Source organism: Brachypodium distachyon, chromosome 3 (assembly GCF_000005505.3).
Source record: "Brachypodium distachyon strain Bd21 chromosome 3, Brachypodium_distachyon_v3.0, whole genome shotgun sequence".
Lineage (NCBI taxonomy): Eukaryota > Viridiplantae > Streptophyta > Magnoliopsida > Poales > Poaceae > Brachypodium > Brachypodium distachyon.
In genome coordinates this window covers 22,151,690-22,173,945 of record NC_016133.3, presented here as the reverse complement: position 1 = coordinate 22,173,945, position 22,256 = coordinate 22,151,690, and the positions used below count along the sequence as shown (strand labels likewise).

Genomic DNA, 22,256 nt, shown 5'->3' with positions numbered 1-22,256 from the left:
ATGAATAGACGTGCAACTACATGGATCCATTTCACTTCTTTTTGACAGCATAGGTGTAGGCACGTAAAATCTGGGGACGTAAGCAGGGAAAGGGTGTAATTGTGCAGGGGTGACTGTGAGCGAGGACATTTTGGAAGTAAAAAAATGCCCAAAACATATGCACATTACAACACAAGACTACAGCCAAGTCGTGTTACTACAATATCAAAATTTCCTCTAAAATGTTTAATTTCGTCCAGTCTGCCGACTTGCAAACGCTGTAAACAAGCAGACGCGCAGTGGGAGGATGTGGTAGAGTTACTTTCCAGTTTACGCTGAGCATGATATTAAGTATGCATGCGAGCAATTCTAAACCAAGACTGGAAATAGGATTAAAAATAGTGGATCTTATTATTAAGTATAATTACAAATTGCTCCCGTGGCAGACATGGATACAGACCTACTATGATGCAATGCACTTGACTTGTTTGCATCCGCACCAGCCGCTTCCATCACCCTTGTAACACATCACAATTTACAGAATAACCTACTGTCGCTAATCAAATGCAAGATGCATGATTCAGCGTACCATTCTCTGACCCAAGAGCACAAATTTTCTGAATCTTCCTGTAATGGTGAATGAACAATGATGATCCACGGCGGAAAGTCCTCATAGGATCTTACATTATTATACAATATACATACAACGAGTGGGACTCAATCTTCCTCCTCGATGATCGACGCGAATGCGAAGGGTGCAAATTTGTACCCATCACCCTCGTAAAATTTGTTCTGGAATTCGACCCAGTGGAGCCTCAAGGCATGCAGGAATGCACTAAGGGTCTCCATGGAAAGCAAAACACCAATAGTGGCAAAGAGAAAGACGATTACTCCAACAACAAGGATGGTAATGTTATTGTATCTGCAAACGGAGCACATCAGAGGATTAGAGTGGACACAGTAGAGTAGAGAGAGCATAGTAGAATACAGCATCTTACCCCCATGCTAGAAGAAGAACTTTGTCATAGAAGACACTGGACAGCTCCGAGTGTGCAAGACTACACAAATGAAAACAGCACTTAATTTTGTCAATGCCTGCATAACAAGTAAAAAGTTGACTTATTCAGAGGTGATGCGTTATAACAAGTCAGTGGTACCTGAGAGCCCAAAGGCGAAGGTATGAGGCAGTATTTGAGACTGCACCCAGCACAAACTCAATTGTGTGGATCAGCTGGTGAACAAAAACCTCACTGAATTCAAACTCGTCGTGGTGGTGTGGGTTTTCGTGGTGTCTTTGCAATCCCGTTACTGATTCAGTTGTGGCCTGGATCATGGTGTACTGCTGGCCTTGGTGTCTCTAATGGATACAACAGGAAATATCACCAAGGGGATATATAATTTCTAGTAGGACGTCAGTTAAGGGAAAAAAATTATGCAACCTGCTCATGTTGCTTTTTCAAGAATAATGGCTTCGGAATCAACATCCACGGCACGGACACCAGAGCAAGTAGAAGTAGAACAATCTGTAATAAAACAATAAATGTTATGCATAAGAACAATTCAGATTCAAGACAAACCAGCAACAATGAACATCACCAAACCTGAACAATTTTCTGTCCAGGAAATAGCTGGTTCTCCCCAATATCATCAGTTGGACCAAGGAACATATATATCATTACATGGTAAAGGTCAGCTTTTGAGCCTGTGCACCACTTAATAATGATGAGGAGTGATAGGTAACCAAATAAGCTGTTCAAGAATATCAGCTGAGGAACAAACTGGTACCTGTCGAATAATTAGACAATACTGAGTATGGTCTACTGTTTTAAGCAAACCCTCTGGATAGAAATAGAAAAGAGGACATGCGTAATTCATAATAACCATTGTAGCTTAGTAACTCATGAATCAGTCTATTTCTGAGAGATATCAACTTACCAAACATTAACAGAATTTTTGAAATACTTCGCATTAAAGAAACTCATCACAATTCCAAGGTTCATTTGTGAAACTCCAATAAGGATTGACATCTTCATCTTTAGGGAGTTGAGAAATGGCAGCTCGCTGCGGCTACCATGCCATACAGGATCAACACCAAATGGGTATGTTTGCCTAACCTTTATTAATCCTTCACTTGTAGCATCCCTAAAGAAAAAAGGCACAGAGGAAACTCAAAGAATATTTTCAGAAGACATCAAATTAGGAGCACAAATAGCAGATCAAGCTCCTTACACACAAGAAGGATCACGGCATGCATAGGCAGATTTACCAAATAGCTCAAATGGCACCGAGAAAAATTCATTATATATTAATCCAGTGTAAATTGAAAATAGGGACATCATCAAAATTACATAGCGACCACCAAACATTATCTCCACTATATCATCGAGTTTCTGCAAGCCGAAAACAAAGTTAATTAATACTAGGTTCCTTGCAAAAACTTGTATGTACTGAATGAAACATTAATAAGTTCAAACATATATAAAAACAAAAACATAAAGAAGGCTGTTTAGAAAACCTGTGAAGCTAGCTTCTTTTCTCGGATTACGAGGTACAGTGCACTAAGTAGTAGACAAATTCCATGACCCCAGTCTCCAAACATGACAGCAAATAAGAAGGGAAATGTTACGATAGTAAATAAACCAGGATTTGCTTCTTGATACTTGGCAATACTGCAACATATGTTCAACGTAAAGTTAGTAAATAACAACACTTAATGGAAATTCTGAACCCAAACAGTAAGTTGAACTAAAACAACGACAAGAATTTAGGATCGGAGGGAGTAGTAAGGGTCTATCTTTACTCCTGTTTGACGGTAGCTATATGTTTAAACAATAAATATCTTGCATCTTCAAACTTAGTCATACCTACATGTAATCATCTTCTATGTACTTATGCCAAATACTGGGCATAGCACAAAAAAGTAATGGAAAAATTGAACATGCCTTACCATGTCCAATATGGGACATTTGACCCAAATTTTGAGCGATGACAGTTTCCAAAAGTTTACTATGAGTTTTCTCCTAAATGAACCGGGCAAGGAAGTTTTGGGAAAGACAAACATGTCCCCTGACAGTGAAAACTAATGTAGTCACAGAAATACACAACAATCCTATACAATAAACAAATGCACAGACAAATCAATATATTAATTTCAAAAAAAGTAAAAAGAAATGCATCCTGAAGAGGAAATAGATATCTCTATATTTCTGGAACTTACCCGTAGGCATCGACAATGTCCTGGAATGAGGAAGTAAATTTATTTGTCTGGAAATACGTTGGAGGAGACTCTTGCGTGTTGAGAACTTGGAAAATCGAACCTACTTGGGAGTTGCTGTCAGTAGTAGCACGATGAAGTGCATCTTGGACCTGCAATAGGAAAGAAAACTCTAATGATATGGGCAAAAAGAGAGCAATGGAAACCAGATATTAGCCAGAAAACGTCAGATCACAAGGATAAGAGTGCATCTTGATACCTGATCTGTGGCAAAAACTGGACTCCATCCCTCAGCAACAAAGCATTTCTTTGTTACATCAAGACTGAACATGTTTAAGGTGTGGTAAATAGCTTTTTCCTTCTTTAACTGAAGCATTTGTAAGTCTATCAGAGTAAAACTTGAATCCAAGGATGTTAATTATATTACTACTCATTTGTATGATCTGAAATATATAAATCAAAAGCATGCATGCCTCCGATACAAGCTTACCAAGTTACTCCATTGTTCAAATTCATAGGCAATATTTTTAAGGATGCTGTCACGATGAGCTAAACCTATTTCAATAGTTGCCTTCAACTCTGATATTTTTCCAGATACCTACACAGTTGCAAATGTTTCAAAACAATAGTAACTTAGTAAACATTTTTTACGGGAAGTAACTTCGTAAACTATCAGAAACTATATTGAAACTTAGTAGCAAGAACAATGGGAATATAATCCATAACTTCTGAAAGTTCGCAGCTTCAGACAGAAAGAAACAAATTTCAGCAAGATCATGTATGTCATCCAACATGAAAGACAAAAACAAAAAAATTATATGACCACCAGTTCACAAAAATCATGACATTTTTTGTTTAAGCATTAAAAGAATATCTGGGTTTAATAATTAAAATACTGGAAGGTAAGGATGGTGTGTTGTGACGTGTGCACATCCACATCCATGAAGTTAGCAACACACTTCTGCAGGTCTCAGGCATCTCTCCAAGAGAACTAATCCGAGAAAAAGATAACATTAATAAGAATTAAAGAACACCACACAGGGATAAATACCAACCTCCTGAATAGTCTGTGTTTGTTTAGCGAGGTCTTCTGGAAATGGATAACGGTTGGCGCCAAAAGAATCACAAATTTTCACAATCTTTGATTTTGCTCTCTCCCCAGAGTAGAATATGACAAATGAATTTTTCACGACCTGTCAATATGTTATATTATTTAAACCATAAGAGGAACAAGAATATTTCGGAACTATAGAACTAGTGAGAAAAATATAACTATAATAGCAAGCTGCTTTAAGCTAAGAGCTGAATAATAAACATCACAGCCAAAAATAATAATTTGTAAAACCCACAAGCTACATGATAGGCTTCTTAAGAGTTAATGTTCATTTGGTATGGTATACAACATGCTGATTAGGTGGATTTTCAATCAGCTGGCATGGGAAGCGTTATGTTGAATTTTCAGAAGTAACTTCTCAAATTTCTGAAAAGGAATTTGGAAACATAGGAAATTAATAACCTTCTCTCCAGACTGTGGATGAGTGACAGGTTCATCAACAGATTCTTGTCGGAGTAACATGTTGCCCCTTGTGGCACGGAAAAGTATGCGTTCAAAGGCCATGGACTTTTGCTTTGGCACAAGACCACTCAGGGAACCAAGCTTCACTTGTTTTGATGGATCTATCACCATTTCCTGAAACAAAAATGCAAATAGAACATGAAGAAAGAGATTTAAGATATTGCTTTCCTGGAATATTGTTTCGTACTCCATACCTGCTCTAATAAAGGACTCTCCAGAGAAGAGTCGCCAGACTGATCTGCCACCATTTCCCTCTGTTGCCGTGTCGCACTTCTTTGAGCTGAATAGAAAAAATCACCAATCTGAAAGAAAATACCATAAGTAAAGAAGAATGACATTCCTCAACATTGCTATGTCAACTAGAAAAGGAAGTTTGATGATAATATAGGAGGTCCAAGTGGTGCAATTTTTTTATAATTTTCCATGATTTTTGTTAGGGTGTTTCAGAGTTAGGAGTGTTACGAGGAATAGCAACTTGATCTATTCCACGGGCTCTAGGACAAATGTATACAAGTATAGCAGAGAGATAAGGTAGGCCTGTAGGAACCCTAATACAAAATGAATACCAAGTAGGGTCCTACAAGAATACAATTATCTCTATAATAGGGAGTACCTGGAGCACCCGTTCAGTGGTCCAGGAACCATAAGCTGATAAGAACCGAGTTTTCCAAGAACCATAAAAGTTACTCAAGGATGTAGTAATCGTGGTGGGTTTTGAAATAAGGTGTGCAACCTTTACGTTCAGTGGTTCTTTCCTGGCATACAGGCGGTCAGGCAAGCAGCATAAGTTTTGAAGCCTAGTCTCCTTTTAGGGTTATTGATAACTTGAGGATAATTACATAGTTAGCCTCTGTTTATGTAGAGAAAGCTTAAGAGGAAAGGCAAGCAACTAGAAACTTGGAAATAAACTAAATACATAAATGTGATCCTAACGTGATGATCAGGGCAACTTGGGGATCAAGGCATGCCTTATCCTTGTGGCTGCAGGTATGTGGATGTGGATGGCCCCACATGACATCACTCTCTTCATCGACGAGCTGGTTCTCATAAAGATTACAAGGGACTCACGCAAATTGAACTAATATGGTCAAACTATGGAAGTCCCAAGATAAGGCTCCTAACAGGATAGAAACTTAACTAATTCCCTCCTCCGCTAATAACCAAATATTGATGTGAATCCTAATCACCCTGCTGGTTGCTGCTGCTGCTGCTATGTGCCACATCCTTGACTCCTTTCTCCATGTCTCCTCTCATAAGTGTTAAGGGATGTTTCTTTTCATTCATCATCGATACTACTGTTATCTGATTAGTCAAAAGATATGTACTGGATTATTTTATCTGTTTAGAGAAAATTGAATTGGTGACAACTGATGCATCTACAACAGGAATTTGAATTCATCTAGAACAAAACCGAGAGTAATGCATCACCAATAATATAAGAGTAGTCTCATTTTTAAGTACCCCGGAGGTTTGCAAAAACTTGGCAGTGCTATTAGCTAAGCAATTCTATTTCCTGTATGTAACAAAATTTTACAGGTAAGCTTGCATTCTGTCTTGCACATCTGGGAAATTGCATTTAGCTCCATCCATTTTAGTTACGGATATATCATGCTATCGTCCATGCATGAAAAGAGAAAAAAGGGTTACAGCGAAGAATAGTCATACCGTTTTTAGAAGAACATTGTACTCCACGAGCTCATTGTATGTCCTCTGCAACTTTCCGTTATTTCTATTTACTTCAATTAGATCAGCTTCAAATTCCTCAAGTTTTATCTGTTAGTTCACAATGTTAAAACAAAATTCTAGATTTACATCCTACACATGATGAGAGCATAAGTTTCTTCAACTTAATACCTCCAGGTCATCAATTTCCAAAGGACTTCCTGAAAATTGTGTCGCACCAGTCAATATCGCAGCTTTCAACATTTGTTCCTTGAAAAATCGCAACTTGCGAGCCATTTCACCACACCTCTTGATCTGAACAAGGTGCACAATATAAAGCAATAAGAATAAAAAAAATTGAGATCAGCATATTCTAGTGGATATGATTAGTATTTGTAGCACAACATAGAGTAAGAAACTCCTGAAAATAATAACAGTCGCTTTCCATTATTTCCTGCAAGTAAAGATTTTGTAACAGCTGGGTTAACCCTAATAAAACAGAGGGGCTCACAATCAAGTGTTCAAGAAACTGCTCCCCATAGTAAGCAGGACAGATATAAGGTCATATAACATAACATTTCACAGTAACAAGAAAGCATAAGAAATAGTCGAGTACCTGGGCGGCATAAGCCCGTTGGAATGGGCTCTTATCCCCATTAAGCTGAAATAACAAGTAGATATCAGACACCCTGGACTAAGCCAAAAGGAAATAGACATGATTTAAGGCAGCTCATAACTTGAAAATCGCCTGTGTCAACTGGTTTACGGTGGTGCCAAATTACATGGTAAACTAAGTTCTCCTGAGATCACATAATCGCATGCTGATAGTGCTACAATGTATAGTCATGTCCTCAGAGCATTAATCAATTTTAAATGTTTATAGTTCAAACTTTATGACCTGATTTATGCAAGTATTATGCCCCTTGTGATTTCGGGAAAGGAATTTTAAATTCAATCCGAAGTAAATATCCTTGTGCAGCATCTTGCGTATTTTTGCGCCAATAAATTTGGGATAAATTAAACATCAGCTAAACAGACAAACTGAATCCACAAGTTATTTTTAAAGCAAATTTTTAATAATAATATTTTTTAATGCAATAGAAAGTTGATTTTTGGTGTTTCGGATTGTTAATGCCCATGTTTTGATTTTACGTTTCTAAATTCCAACAGGGAGTTGTTCTCATTTTTTACTTTTATTCAAAACATTATTTTCAGAAGCAACAACTTTGTACAGTACACCCGTCGCGACATCATTTTAGCTGTTTCAAGCATTTCTCTTTGCTGAATCGTACTATGTGCAAATTTATCTCATTCGAGACCACTGCATATTTTGGAACGGATTGCTGATCCCAAACTATCAGTTTCGGACCATAATTAGCATCCATCAATCCTTTCAACTCCTAGCATTGGACCTCGTCCTCGCGTGTCACACACAGCACGCCCAAATTACCCATCTACGCATCCCCTTTTGGCGACTATTACCTTGTCCAAATCGAAAACACTAGGGATCGCACCAGAGACCGGCACCGGTTAGCGGCAGCGATATGAGGAATACGATCGAACGGAAGGGGCGCAATCAAATGGATCAAAACCGAAGAAGCAAATGTGCGTGCGCGCGTACGTCTTTGAACTGGACGAGGCCGAGGTCGCCGAGGTTGGAGACGACGAGGCGCGCTGACTCGGCGGGGATGATGACCTGCACCAGCTGCATCGCCTCCGACCGCATTAGATCCATTGGCGGGCAGCACCCGCCGCCGCCGCCGCCGCCGCGCGACATCCTGTTGTCGGAGGCCAGGCCACGCCCTGCGCCTGCGGGCAGGGCCTGCGGGGTGATGCTCGGGATGCGCGCTTGCTCCGGTGGCTGGCCGCAGGGCACGGGTGTTTCGGGAGGCGGTCCACGCGGTGGCGTGGCGGTGGCGGTGGTGGTGGCGATTGGTTTGGGTCCTTTCGGAGGAGGGAAGTGGCGGAAGCCGGAAGGGAAGTAGTTCTCGGCGTACGAACGATTTTGTGTGCTTGTTTGTCGTGCACGGTTACTGACATGGTGGCTCAGGTTCCTTCTGTTGCTCAGTGAGCCCGCAAGTCAGAGGAAGTGAGTGTGATCTTGATGTGGCGAACGTTTCGGAAGTTTTAAACTTTAATTTGCTGTCAGGTTTGGACTTTGGCGACGCTGACTTGGAGGTGGGGACGGTTCGAGCTTGGTCATTTTTTTCTGTTTTTTTTTCTAACTCTACCTCATTTCGAGAAGCTGATGTGCTGCCTCCGTCCGGTTTTAGGAGGCCTAAAATTTGAGTGGCTTTGTCCAGATTTTGGAGACCCATTAGCACTTCAGTTGCAGCCTTGCAGGACCAAGATACCCTCCTTCGTATTGTGTTCATGCATGCTGGGTCGGATTAATTTAAGATACCTTTCTAAGGCTGTTCTTCTCTTCCCCGGACAAGGCACATTTTCCTCTCTACTCCTCCACTCCCGCATCAGACTCCAGCAGCTCATTCTTCATGATGTTGTCTCATCTTCTTCCTTCCTCCTCCTTCCATACATCCATGGAGAGCAAGCACATGCTGGAGTCGCTCGACGCCGTGTTTGCGTGGCTGCATTGCCTCGAGGTCATGGAGGAGCAGATGCAGCGCCTCGACGCCGTGCGCATGCAGCATCTCGATGCCGTGCCGGAGAAGCTGCACCGGGAGGTGTTTTGAAACACCGGGAGTATGCGTAGAGACTAGGGTAGAGATTGGCTGAGATCTTGCATGCACCATGCAACGAGGAGAGGCTCCAATCAGTGCTTGCTGAGGAGATGAAGCGGCCGCAGTTGTAACGATGGGTTGCATGCACGGGCTTTAAATATTGGTGCAATGCGTGCGTACGGAGGGATATGACTCTGCTCTGATTGTCTGCCAATCGATCCCATGCGGGCCAGCGCATGAGGGTCAATTTCGTCCCATTTACATGCGTAGCTGGGCTCCTTGGTATGGGTGCAAAAGCAAACGCGTCTCCTAAAACCGGATGGAGGGAGTAGAACGGTTTCTCAGACTGCTAAACTTAACTGTTCTTGAAATTGTAAGCCTTGTATCATAACACCAGTCCCGACTTCCAACCCATCAATGCCCTTCCATTTTTAGTCCCCGACCCTCTTCTACTGATTCTCCTCTCTCTTCCTGGGGCCATCTTTCTTCCGTGAAAGCCCACAACTCTACACTGAAGTAGGGACCAATTACGGATCAAGTGTGACGCCAAAAGAATAACATGCAATAAATTAGGAGCCTTCTTTTGTTGAACACATGATCGTTCTTGCAATTCCAAATAGACCAACAACTCACACTCGCCCCTGTAAGATGAGAGATTTGAAAGGCCGGTCGAGCCGTACCAACCATTTCCCAAACATGTTGGAAATACTACGAGGTGGAGGAAGGTTGAAAGAAACAAACACAACGCATCACACAAGACGAGCTATCAGGCAATCAAAAATTGATGTTGATTCCTCGCCTTGGTCGTGTTGTCCTGATCCCTCCACATGGAGGTGGTGAGCTGCAGCCCAAATGAAGCCCAAAAGTCCAGCTCGCGTGAACCGTTGATTTCAGGCCCATCCAACGGTTGAGATTGCTCCTTGTTGTAGAATGGAGAAGAAGAAAACCCTACCCACCACAAACCTCAGTGGTGTGGCTGCCATCGTGAGAGAAAGAGGAGCAAGAGATTGCAACAAGAACACAACCTGTAAGAAAAGAGAAACAAGAAACAAGAGGTGATTTCTGGTCAGATTGGTGAGTCCAGATCGGTTGTCTTTAAGCTAGTGATTGAAGGCTCAAATGTGCTTGGATTGGCTTCAAACTTGGTGGTCTTGTTCCTTACTTTGAGTACTTCGATCTGATTGGCTGGTTTGAGTGTTGGATTAGAGGAGCATCAGATTTGAGAGTTGTGCAGTTTTATAACAGAGTAGATTTCGATAGGCGAACAATTTGGGTAGGCAAATGGTGTCCGACTGATCTGAAATTTGGAGGGACTGTTGAGGACTTGTGGGTATACTTGTCTACCAAATTTGGTGTTGTTTGGATCAGCGGTTTAAGAACAGTTGACAGACTATCAAAGGGAACAGAAGCTGTGTCAATTCTGCTTTGTTATGGTTCTACCTCTCATGGTTGTTGTTGTGATTACCGTTTAAAATTTGGAAGGATTGTTGAGGAATCGTGGATCTACTTTTCTGCCAAAAGGGCGTGCCAGCTGTGGTCTTGGCGAATCAGGGAGCAAAGGAGGAAGAAAGGGAAGGGCAGAGGGTATCAGGGGGTCCTTGGGCCCACCGAGGGCAGTGAGAGAATGGCAGAGGGTTAGGTAGGAGATGAGTGAAAGAGATGAAAAAAAGTGGAATTCAGTTTCTGGCCAGATTTTGGAGTTAAAGATGTGCTCGAAATTTGTACTGGTGATTTCATATTTTTGCATATTTGAGTTCAGGATGAAGAGATGGTTCTAATGGTGGTGGTCACACATTTTTCTGAGCTCAGAAGGTCACACGTTGTTTGATGGTAACTCTAAAAATTTGAACTAAACTTGTCAGGAATGGGTCAAATAGGATAGAGTGATTTTATGAATTTTTTTGGACATTACAAGTCTTGAAGGAATGCCAAAATTTGATTTTGGCTGATTTCTAAAGGTAGGAAAATAATTATGAAAAATATTTTGAAAATAATTTCTGGTTAGCAAAGATAAGTTTGAGTATTGACAAAATTATTAACTCCAAGAACTTGAATTTCAACAAAATGCAAAGAACTCCAAATGTTGTTCACGTTTAAACAAGACTGTTAATTCAATTCATGCTTATTAATAAAGCATGGGATTAGAAAATACAAAATTGAGTGTGTTACAGTTAAAACACTAATGTGTAGTGCGATCTTCCGCTGTCGCAAATGAAAACCAGAGGCCCACTGTTTCTATGTCTCATGTAGGAGAGGCCCACTGGTGCTATGGTTAAGTTCAGTATAGAGATTACTTGTAGACTTCCCGGGTGTAGAACGCCTTAGAAGGCTCCGGTTGATAGTTCTCGAATCTTCACAATCTAATTTTTTTGTGCAGAGGGACAAGTTTCCCAATAGTATGACCGTGTCATTCTTGTTTACTGGGATTGGACGAGCAGAGGTAGCTCTCCACAGACTTGGGATTCGCTTGAAAACTGTGGTATCGGTTGAGATATCCCCAGCGATCAGGAGAATTTAGAGGGGTTGGTGGGACCAGACCCACATACATGTACACTTATCAAGATTGAGGAACAAAGCAGAGATGGTTCTAATGGTGGTGGTCTCACATTTTTCTAAGCTCAAAAGGTTCGAAGGAATTTGAATTCCAAAATCTGCCCAAAATTCCAGCAGATTGTACTAATTTACAGTAGAATTCTCGGTTATGTCAAGTAAGACCTACAACCACTACCAGATTAAGAAGACCTACAACCAGTACTACATTAATAATACTTATAACCATAAAAATAAGGTGCATATAAGATATTATAAAACATTTAAATACGACGTCAATTTTTAACACCATATGCCCTGGTCGGTAAGCATCATATTTATACTTGACCTGACACATGAGAATTTTTGCCGTGATACACATATATCGCTAATTTCAAAGTTCCAATGGTCATAATTTGGTTGATCAAAAGAAGGTCCACTAAATTATTAAGGGCTAGCTGTTTTGCATTTCTATAGAATTTTATAACATTCTTATATTTTTCATTGCTAACCCGGGACGTATGTTTAGTATATAATAATAAATATAGAATCGTTATACAGGAATGTTACGCAGCACTCTTCTCTTCGTAGTACTACTTATGCTCTTTCACCATGACAATGCAAGACACGCATAGTAAATCTTTGACAAGTGCCAAGGTCATAGCTCTTGATATATAATATCTAAACTTTCTACACCCTTTTGAGAAAGTATCATAGTACTAGATACTATACTAGATACTTTCCTAATTAGTTTGATATTCTAGAATACTCTAGGAATTTCTCTTGTTCTTGCATTCTAATTTGTTAAGTTGTGAAGCGTGGCACCCTAAAAAATATAAGCACTGTGAATTGAACACACGTCATTCTAATTCATCAGTCAATTCTACACACAACTGGATGATTAGAAATAAACCCATAAAACACATAATATTGATTCAAGTCGTAACCTGGCTCGAAGGGCTTGTTGGCCTACACAACGAAGGGCTTGGGATGTAGCACTTAGCAGGACGATGTGCCTATGGAGTACATTTACTGTTTAGTGGTGACAAGTCGCTCACGGTTGTGGTGCCTTTTACTGTTTAGTGGTGTTCATGGCCCTATGGAGTGATGCCATTGCCCGCACAATTTTTCTGAATTTGTTTCACGAGAGGTTTGCTTTTCATGTTGCTAGATCTTGAAGCTCACAAGGTTAGTAAAGAGTACAATTTAGTTGCTCATGATCAAGCTCGCACAATTCGGATCGTAAGAGCGTGCACCTGGGAGAGTGGCGTACGTCTAGATGATGCTATACTTGTACGGGCAAAAACAACAAGGCGCGCGTGGTCGGATTTTGTCCGTGCTGCGTGGACGAGCGTAAGAGAGGGATTTCGCAATTTACCTGGCGTTAATGGGCCCAAGCCCAAATGTGCCCGATGCCTTTGCCACCATTTCAGCCGATGCAAAACGCAATTCATTGAGGCACCGTTATAAACCCGTGCACACGCATAGATTTTGCCGTGCAAGGAAGGAAATATCTACTTTTGGCATGCACCCAAATTCAGGGGATTTCACAAGAATTGTTTTTGCTCCAAACTTTCCGGAAGTCTCCAAATCTCACTGGCCGAATGGGATGATTGACACATGGTTCCGATCCACGGTCTAGCGTCGGCAAGCCCCACGCTACTACTCGTCCTTCGGTGATTATGGACAATATTGTATTGCTCAGAAGGGAGCTCCTTCGTCTTCCACTGAAGCTCCGCCAAAACCCCACTCCACCTGTGCGCCCTCGACCACTTCGACCATCCCGAACTCGCCAAGGGCGAACTTTGCCATCGATCCGGCTCCATTTGTCCATGGGCTGTTCGATATCATCGATGTCCAAGGTCGACCTCACCATAGCAGGTACCACATCCGTGGTCACATTGAGCCGGAGAATGAAGATGTTGCGATTGTGACTCTCCAGCCACCCCCAATCCATTTGCTCTCTTCGAGGTGACCCGAGGTATGCTGAATCATCTTCTTGACGAACACCTTCAGCTCCGGGCTGAACAAATTCAGCGCAATGCGATTGGCCATGCTTTTGTTCGTCTGCACTCTGCCATTGATAGGGACTGGCTAATTCGTAATGGCCCCCATCAGCGGCACCACCGTTACCTTCGTTGAGCATAATCGTAGTCAGAACTGGAGGGGTTTCACTTACAATCAGGAAGTTTGGCTTATGATTCTAGGGTTTCACATTGACATCTGGACGTCTGAACAAATTGCAAATACTATTGCAGATTGGGGAAAACTAGTCATGTGGGATAGGACTGTGAGCAACTATTGTAGAATCATCATTAAGGTTAAGGTGGAGGATTTGTCTCTCATTCCTTATAGCTTGCTGTTATCCCATGGACCTAATTTCCAGGGAGATACTTGGGAAGCTCCTGTTTATATACTCCACCAGACCTTTTTGGGTGCTCTCCCACGTAATGAAGATGAACCACCTGACAATGGGGACACACCTCACCCCTGCCTACTTTGCCTTTTGAGGATGACCATGGGCATAATGTCAACCATGCCCCTGCTATACTTGATCTTAATATGGATGCTGACATATGGCCCATGGGACCATGCTCTCCAGAATGCTGGTGCAAATGCTCATGACTTGCTCTTCCTTCCTGAGGAACATCAAAATGCTGAAGAAAATGTGCCTAATCAGGCACCAGATCAGGATGATGACCGTGCCCTTACATTGACACTTAGCTCAAATGCTTGAGCACCTCTTATATCTGAAGGATCAGTCAGTGGTCACCCCCAGGGCCCAACCAAGTTGTGGACTAGAATGTCAACCATGAACACAATTTGGATCTGAATGTTGGATTATTTGGTGAGCTTCCCCTTGCTAATATGCAAAATGATGATATATTGGCTCTAGACAATGCACCCCTGGTGGAGGTCCAAGCTCACCAGCACAATGTTGTGGGGCAAGATATGCAATTGGAGGTTGCTCTGTTTCAAATCCCCCAGGTCATGCACGCACATCAAAATTTAGTTGTCCATGATGTAGAGCTGGAGGAGGATGCCCAACATCAATTACCACTTATTGTTGATGAACAAGCACATATCCCTCTTGCTGAGATACATAATGGCCAAGGTGCTAATGTTGACAAGGACAATATGCATATTGATGGTCAGTGGAACATGCAGATTGGTAGAGTTATCACTCCACCATTCAATCACTCACAAGAGGAATTTCCTGCATTATATGGTCCTCACCTTACCAAGCCAAATCTAGAACTGCTTCATACCTCATATGAAAGTCATGAATTATGAAAGAAGCACTTCTGTCCCAGTAATTGCATGAACACTGTTACTCTCTTGGGACCATGGATTGATTTTTTTACTGCATCTCATCTGACCCGAGAGCTTTGCATGGGCTAGAAAGGTTCTCCTCTCACATATGTGTGCCATCTTCTCTGAAAATGCTCCATTATCCAAGGATTTCCATATCTCTGATAACTGCCCTAGCACATCTCCCCTGAAGTGTAATCTCACAGCTAGAGCTGCTATGACTAGCAAAGGGTTTCTTACCCCACAGGCACTAAGCAAACTCCCTATGCTTCCTAATATTGCTTCCACTTCGACCATCAAGGGCAAGTGAGGCAAAAAGACACCACTTGTTGTTACAGAGGTGAGAAGAAGTGAGAGAATTAACAACAAAAATGATGTAAGCATAAGACATGTGTTGATAGGCACTGCTTGGCTTGTTCTGCCAAGCCAACAGAAATTTCCAAGAATATCATCAGAAACCTTAGTGAAAGATTTGGACTCCAGGACAAGCCTGACCCTGAAGCTCAGAGTCAGAAAAAGAAACCCAAGCAGACTCATAATGAAGATGCAGCCAACAAGCCTAAACAAGACCAGAAGAACCAAGGAGCAAGAAATAGATGCACCTGGACCATTGACCTGATGGTGGCCACATGACACATTTTGGTCCGTCTACATTCTGATAGTATTCATGTAATAATTCCTAGAACTTATGCCTGCTGTGTGAAAACATCATATTTTGTGACTATGTGTGTGGCGATGACTATGGCCACCAAAATAATGCCCAAACATTTTCTTTGTTCCGCCCCATGAATACATCAGAATGGAAAATCTTATCCTGGAATGTAAGGGGTATTAACTCCGATAAAAAGAGGGCACTTATTGCCAAGAAACCAAGAAACCAAGAAAGAATCATTTGACCCCAACTTTGTTCACAATTTCTTCCCACGAAGATTCAACAAATTTCACTTCTTACCATCTGTGGGAAGGTCTGGGGGCCTATTACTTGCCTGGGTTGGCTCTCTTTTCACTAGGGTGCTCACTTTTTTCAAACGATTACTCGTTGTCTATCAACTTTACCTGCCTCAAGTCTGGCAAAGAATGGGTTTTGAAAAACCTCTATGGTCCTTGTACCGAAGACATGAAAAGAGATTTCATTAATTGGTTAAACCAGATTGGCATGCCAGATACCATGGACTGGCTGGTCCTCGGGGATTTTAATTTTATCAGATCTCCAGATGATCAAAACAGATCAAGGGGTAATATCACAGAGATGTTAACTTTTAATGAGACCATCAGTAACCTTGGCTGGGTAGAATTGCCCTTGAAAGGAAGAAAATATACCTGGAGTAATATGCAGAGTGACCCATTTGCTAGAAAAACTATATTGGTGTTTCACATCATTGAGTTGGACACTGTATTATCCTGCTACTGAATCATACCCTCTTGCTAAATCTACCTCTGATCATGTCCCATATGTGATAAAAATTGGTACCAATACCCCAAGATCACAAATCTTTCGTTTCGAAAACTACTTTGTCACTAAACCAGGTTTTAAACAGATTGTTCAAGAGGCTTGGCAATGCCATCACCACATCGCTGATTGTGGCAAAAGAATTTCAGCTAAGCTGAAAACACTTAGATATATGATGAGGAAGTGGACCAAAATCCCATCTGATATGAACTCTCTTATCGATAATCCCAACAGTGCTATTTTACTTCTTGATGGTATTGAGGATGCTAGAAGAATTTCAACTGATGAATTATGCTTCAGAAACATGTCCTATGAAAAGTTTTTATAGGACAAATAAAAAGTTTACTGAATGCCTCACCAAATAAAAAGTTTTTTCACTCATTCGCCATCATCCAGCATAGAAGGAACCACATCACAGGTGTTAAGCGGCTGGATGGATCCATGGAATTTGAACATGATGTCAAGGCTCCTCTTTTCTGGGAGGCATTTAAGGAAAGACTTGGCAAATCTAATGGTCATTCCTTTCCTTTCCTTTCAATCTCAATGATATCCTGCTGCAACATCCTGATCTTTCCTGCTTGGAAGCACCTTTCACTAATGATGAGATTGATAAAGTAATTCATGAGTTACCTCACAATAGATCTCCTGGACCAGATGGGTTCAACTCTGAGTTCATCCAAGCTAGCTGGGATATTATTAAGCATGACTTTTATGATCTTTGCCACCAATTCCATGCAGGAAATATTTCCCTTGATTGCCTCAACACTTGCTTAATCTCTCTCATGCCAAAGATTGATCCAGTTTAAACTTTTCAGGATTATAGACCAATTTCCCTACTTAACTGCACGCTCAAAATCATCACCAAGCTAGTGGCCAACATGTTTGTTGTGCCCGTGGCCCCAGGGGTGCCACGTGGCACCGGTGCGTGGGCGGCGGGACAAGTCCCCTGCCGTCAAAGAGGGCAGTAAAAGCACGCCCTGATGCGCGCCCTAAAGCCGGGAAGGGGCCAAAATCCGGAGCAGGAAGGAATCAGCTCCCGGGGCCGGGCAGGGGCTATATAAACCCTTGCCCCGCCCCATCAACAGCACAAGCAATGGCGAGGGAATCACTGAGATAGCGGCGTGCTCTTGCTGCTGCGCCCCCAGCGTTTCCCTCTGAAGACCGGGGAAAGTATATGTGAAGAGGCGACGACAGACCCTCAAGTTCCTCGCCACCGCGGCGAGGGGAAGCCAGCGGTAGCTGCCAAGAGCTCCCTCCTCGCCATCACGGTGGCGAGAAATCCGGCGTTATACTGAAACCACGACCTAGCCCGCGGGGCGGAAGGGTGAACCGGAGAGGAATGGTGGCCTCCCGGGCCCGAAGCTGCGGTGCCGCGGAAGGGAGCATTGCAAGGCCCGCAGCGCAAGTTGCCCCTCTTGCGGCCACCGTAACTTTTGATCTGGGAGCCCACCCAGGACACAGCTGACAACTGGCTGCCCGGCGGGGTAAGGAGGAAGGCGCGGGGGATTGACCCCCGTAGGACTAACAGACCCGCCCGGGAGCATGAGCCCCCAGGGGTAGTTTGCGTGTATGCAGGGGAGGGACGACGTGTGGTGCTTCCCACCTGCACACGGCCACCAGCTTTGCAGAGGGAGCGCACAGCGACTAGTGCACACAGGCAGGAAATCCTCCCTGTTCACCGACAAGACAAGACACGCGCCGACTGTCCGGTCCCGTCAAGCCAGAAGAAGGAGGAACACGTGGAGGAAAAACTCCGAAGGCAGGCACTGTCTACCTAGGCGTGAGACACATGTAGGAGGTAGCGTGCCCACCGTGTGGGATGATATGTTGGCAGTACAGTAGGAGGCAAGTAGACAGGGATATGTTAGATCCAAGTAGGGAAGGAGAGCCCCCGGGAGCCACTCAGGCCCCCTCAGGACCTTTGTAGCCACTTTCTTACCACCATAAACGACCAGACAAGCAGGACGTAGGGTATTGCGCTTCGGTGGCCCGAACCTGGGTAAACTTCTTGTGTGCTCGGTGTGTGAACTTGCTTAGTCCGTTCGATCCGCCCGGGTGTCGGAATCCAGGCCCCGACAATGTTGCAGTCTGTTATCAAGGATCTCTTTAAAAAAAATCAATATGACTTTATTAAAACCAGAACTATTCAGGACTGCATGGCATGGTCCCATGAGTATTTGAATGCATGTCATAACACACATGAAGAGATCATACTTAAACTTGATTTTGAAAAAGCATTTGACATTGTTGAACAGGCTGCCCATGTCAAGGTCCTTCACACTATGGGCTTTGGAGATAAATGGATTGGGTGGATCCAGAAAATCCAATCATCAGCATCATCAAATGTCCTTCTTAATGGTGTCCCTAGGAAAATCATCCATTGTAAAAGAGGACTGAGGCAAGGAGATCCCCTTTCACCCCTGATTTTTGTCATCATGGCCGATGTCCTCCAGTCATACATCAACCATCACATGGAACATAACCAGCTTACAAGGTCTATCCACTCTGATTGTCATCCAGATTTCCCATTTTGCAATATGCTGATGATACTCTCATCTTTATGAGAGCAGATGTCCATCAAGTTATGCCGCTTAAAAGTATGCTCCTCAACTTTCACAACGCCACTGGACTGAAAGTTAACTTTCATAGGACAAACCTGATCACTCTAATATGGACCTCTGTTTCTCACAACTTCTATCAGAGATCTTTGGTTGCAAGACTAACTCACTTCCCTTCAAGTATTTGGCCCACTGGGCATCAGCAGACCAACTATCCAAGACTATATGCCACTCATCAAATGAATTGAATCCAGACTTACATCTTCTCTAGCATGCTCACATACGGTGTCAAGCTCCAACTGGTTAACTTTGTTCTTTCTGCTCTGCCGTCTTATTACATCAGTACTTTCCTTCTTCCAAAAGGAGTCATTGAGCAAATTGATAAACTCAGAAGACATTGTCTATGGAGAGGATAGGATCTGACCAAAAAGAACCCACCATTGGCTGCTTGGGATATTGTTTGTCGTCCGAAATCTGAAGGGGGTATTGGTGTTCATAATATCAGTCTCCAGAATAAAGCCCTTCTGCTTAAAAATTTACATAAATTCTTCAACAAACATGATACGCCATGGGTCAAACTCATCTGGGAATTACATTACCAAACTCGATTACCCCTCACCTCGCTACTAATTCTTCATTCTGGTGGAAGGATGTCATCAAGTTAATTGAGATCTTCAAAAGTTTTGTTCTCTGCAGCTTGAAAAATGGCAAATCTGTTCTCTTCTAGAAGGACAACTGGACCATCGCTATCCTACAGCAATAGTGGCCTCATCTCTACTCATTTTCTACCAACCCAAATATCACAGCATATGAAATGCTCTGGACTGATGATATTACTAGTCAATTCCAACTACCGCTTTCTGCTACTGCACATGGACAATATGTTCAACTGAATGACGCTATCCTAAACTTAACCAGAGCTACTGAAAATGATGAGTGGACCTATAACTGGAACAAGAGTATTTTCATCCTGGCTATGGCCTACAAAGCACAAATTGATCACATTCAGATCTCGGCTAGCTTTCACTGGCTATGGGCTTCATGCTGCCAACTGAAGCACAAAATTTTCTTCTGGCCACTCTTAATTGACAGACTCAACATGCACTAGAGCTATGCTTCTGAAACGGCAATTCTATCTTCCTGCATACACCTGTGTGATGTGTGGCACTAGAGTCTCTCATTGAGACGAGAGACCACATGTTCTTCCACTGCCCCTTTGCCATTGCCTGCTGGAGTATCTGGAAAACTAGAAATGACTATATCTTCAACAATAAACAACCAAGCTTGTATCACTGCAGGAAGATCTTTACTGAAGAACTGAACCTTGTTTGGCACAGGGCTAAGAGAAAAAAGCTTAGAGGCTTCGAGGCCTGGATTGCCACATTCAGATGATTTAATCTTTCTTTCGCCTTTCGTCCTTCTTTTCTCATTTTTGTAAATATACCTTTTTTATTAATATAATTTATGGCAATAGGCTTTTAGCCTATTGTCTTTGCCCCTAAAAAAACATAAACATTGGACGAGTAGAGAAAACCACATAACAAGCACTTGGTGAAAAAGCTGGTTTTATTCGTTGATGGCGACTGAAATTCAGGGTATATGGTGTGTTTGGGTTCAGCCAAACTTGCCGTACTAAAAATTTGACTAGCCAAAAGTTTTGTCATGGTTTTGCTTTGGACAAAAAGTAGAGTTATCTAAAAGTTGACAACTATCCAAACAAAAATTTATTCTATCTTGACAAAAAAAATACATGATATATAATGCATGACACCAATCTAAACATACACATAATCTTCTAGCAAAATAAAAAAAATAAACATACCCATAATCTACAAAATTAGAAAATTCTTTTGTTCCTCATCCAAATCAACACGGATGAATGGCCCAACTAGATACCTATATATGCTCGTTCCTTTGCTTAGTACAAGCTGTTTCTTATTCTGGTACTGAGCACTGCTGGTACCCTAAGCTAGTACTGAGCACTGCTCCTTAAATCGCATTAGTGTATAGAATCGAGAAGTGCAGAATCTTATATTCTAGTTGCGCATTGCTCCAGAAACAACTTTATTGCCCAGTTCGGTGCATCCAGAATCTTGGATGGGTTACTTAACTAGCACCGTACAAGGGATGGTAGCTAATCCAGACTGGTTTAATATTTATTTGAATCACGTCATCAGAGCTATGTCGACACCGTTCATTCCTGGCTGCAGTGCGGCCATCGATATTTGAAGAACATGTTCCACGCTTAGCTGCACGCATATCAAGCATGGTTAGCCTAAATATTTACCTAGAGAGCTCGCTAATTGAGGCCGAGAACTCGGATGATTCTTTTTTTTCCAGAAAAATACACATAAACACCTAACGGTTATCACACTCCGGTAAGACCAGGCCCTCTCAAAATCATTACTCGTATTTTATGGACTAAGTAATCATTTCGACACAATAATTTGGCCAAAAGAAATTAGAACGGTAGCAAAAAATGTGTCTTTTGTGATAAAGACGAGTCATTTATTTTTTCACTGTCTGACCGCACGTTTGGTAGGGCGAACCGTCTTTGTGACATTTAATTTGCCTCCTTCCTCCCATATCACTAATATGTTTGGTCGGTGGCTTGGGGGAGTTGGAAAGCTGCTTAAATCGCTTATCCTTGTAGGGGTTTGTGCGATTTGTTGGTCTATATGAAATTGTAGAAATGATATTGTTTTCCGTAACAAAAAAACATCTATCTTCTTACATGTTGTTCTTCGGGCGTCTCACTAGCTCCGTACATGGTTCCTACTGCTTCAGACAGAGGCAGAGGGGTTTATGAAATCTGGGTGCAACCGTTTGAAGATGGTCGCACGGGAACTCTTCATTCGGTTTGGATGGCGCGCTAGCTTTAGGTTGGAAGGATCTTGATGTGTTCCTTTCAAAAAAAAATTTATTTTACAATATGTAACTTTGAGACTTGTACTGAGAATGTTTTAATAATTAATGGCTGTGTGCATCGACCGATGCAGAGGCCAGGGGTATTCCCTCCTTTTCGAAAAAAATAGCGTGCATTGGGACACATGTTGATTTAGACGATAGAATGATAGATTGACAAAAATATTGATATCTAGAACATGGAAATAAAATCATATTACATTAACCTGTTTTTTTATACTTTGTCCTAAGTCAAAATTCTTAAAATTTGATCAAATTTATAGAACTTACAATATCAAATATATACACTATAAATAATATGACGATGGATTTAATAAAAATAATATTTAGTTACGTAGTAAATGTTAGTGTATTTTCTATAAACTTGATT

General features: G+C 42.0%; 1 protein-coding gene across 1 annotated transcript; it reads right to left on the bottom strand.

The window, feature by feature from the left end:
- Positions 1-366: 366 nt before the first annotated feature.
- Positions 367-8,413, bottom strand: LOC100845312 (V-type proton ATPase subunit a3). Its single transcript, XM_003573783.4, has 18 exons — positions 8,053-8,413; positions 7,048-7,092; positions 6,624-6,746; positions 6,435-6,542; positions 4,964-5,071; positions 4,710-4,883; positions 4,249-4,386; positions 3,684-3,791; positions 3,453-3,560; positions 3,197-3,345; positions 2,495-2,648; positions 2,209-2,369; positions 1,915-2,121; positions 1,581-1,764; positions 1,419-1,502; positions 1,137-1,336; positions 978-1,037; positions 367-901 (listed from the first exon to the last, which is right to left on the bottom strand). Exons 1-18 carry the CDS (start codon positions 8,206-8,208, stop codon positions 697-699), a joined length of 2,472 nt encoding a protein of 823 aa, XP_003573831.1. The 5' UTR covers positions 8,209-8,413; the 3' UTR covers positions 367-696.
- Positions 8,414-22,256: the final 13,843 nt, after the last annotated feature.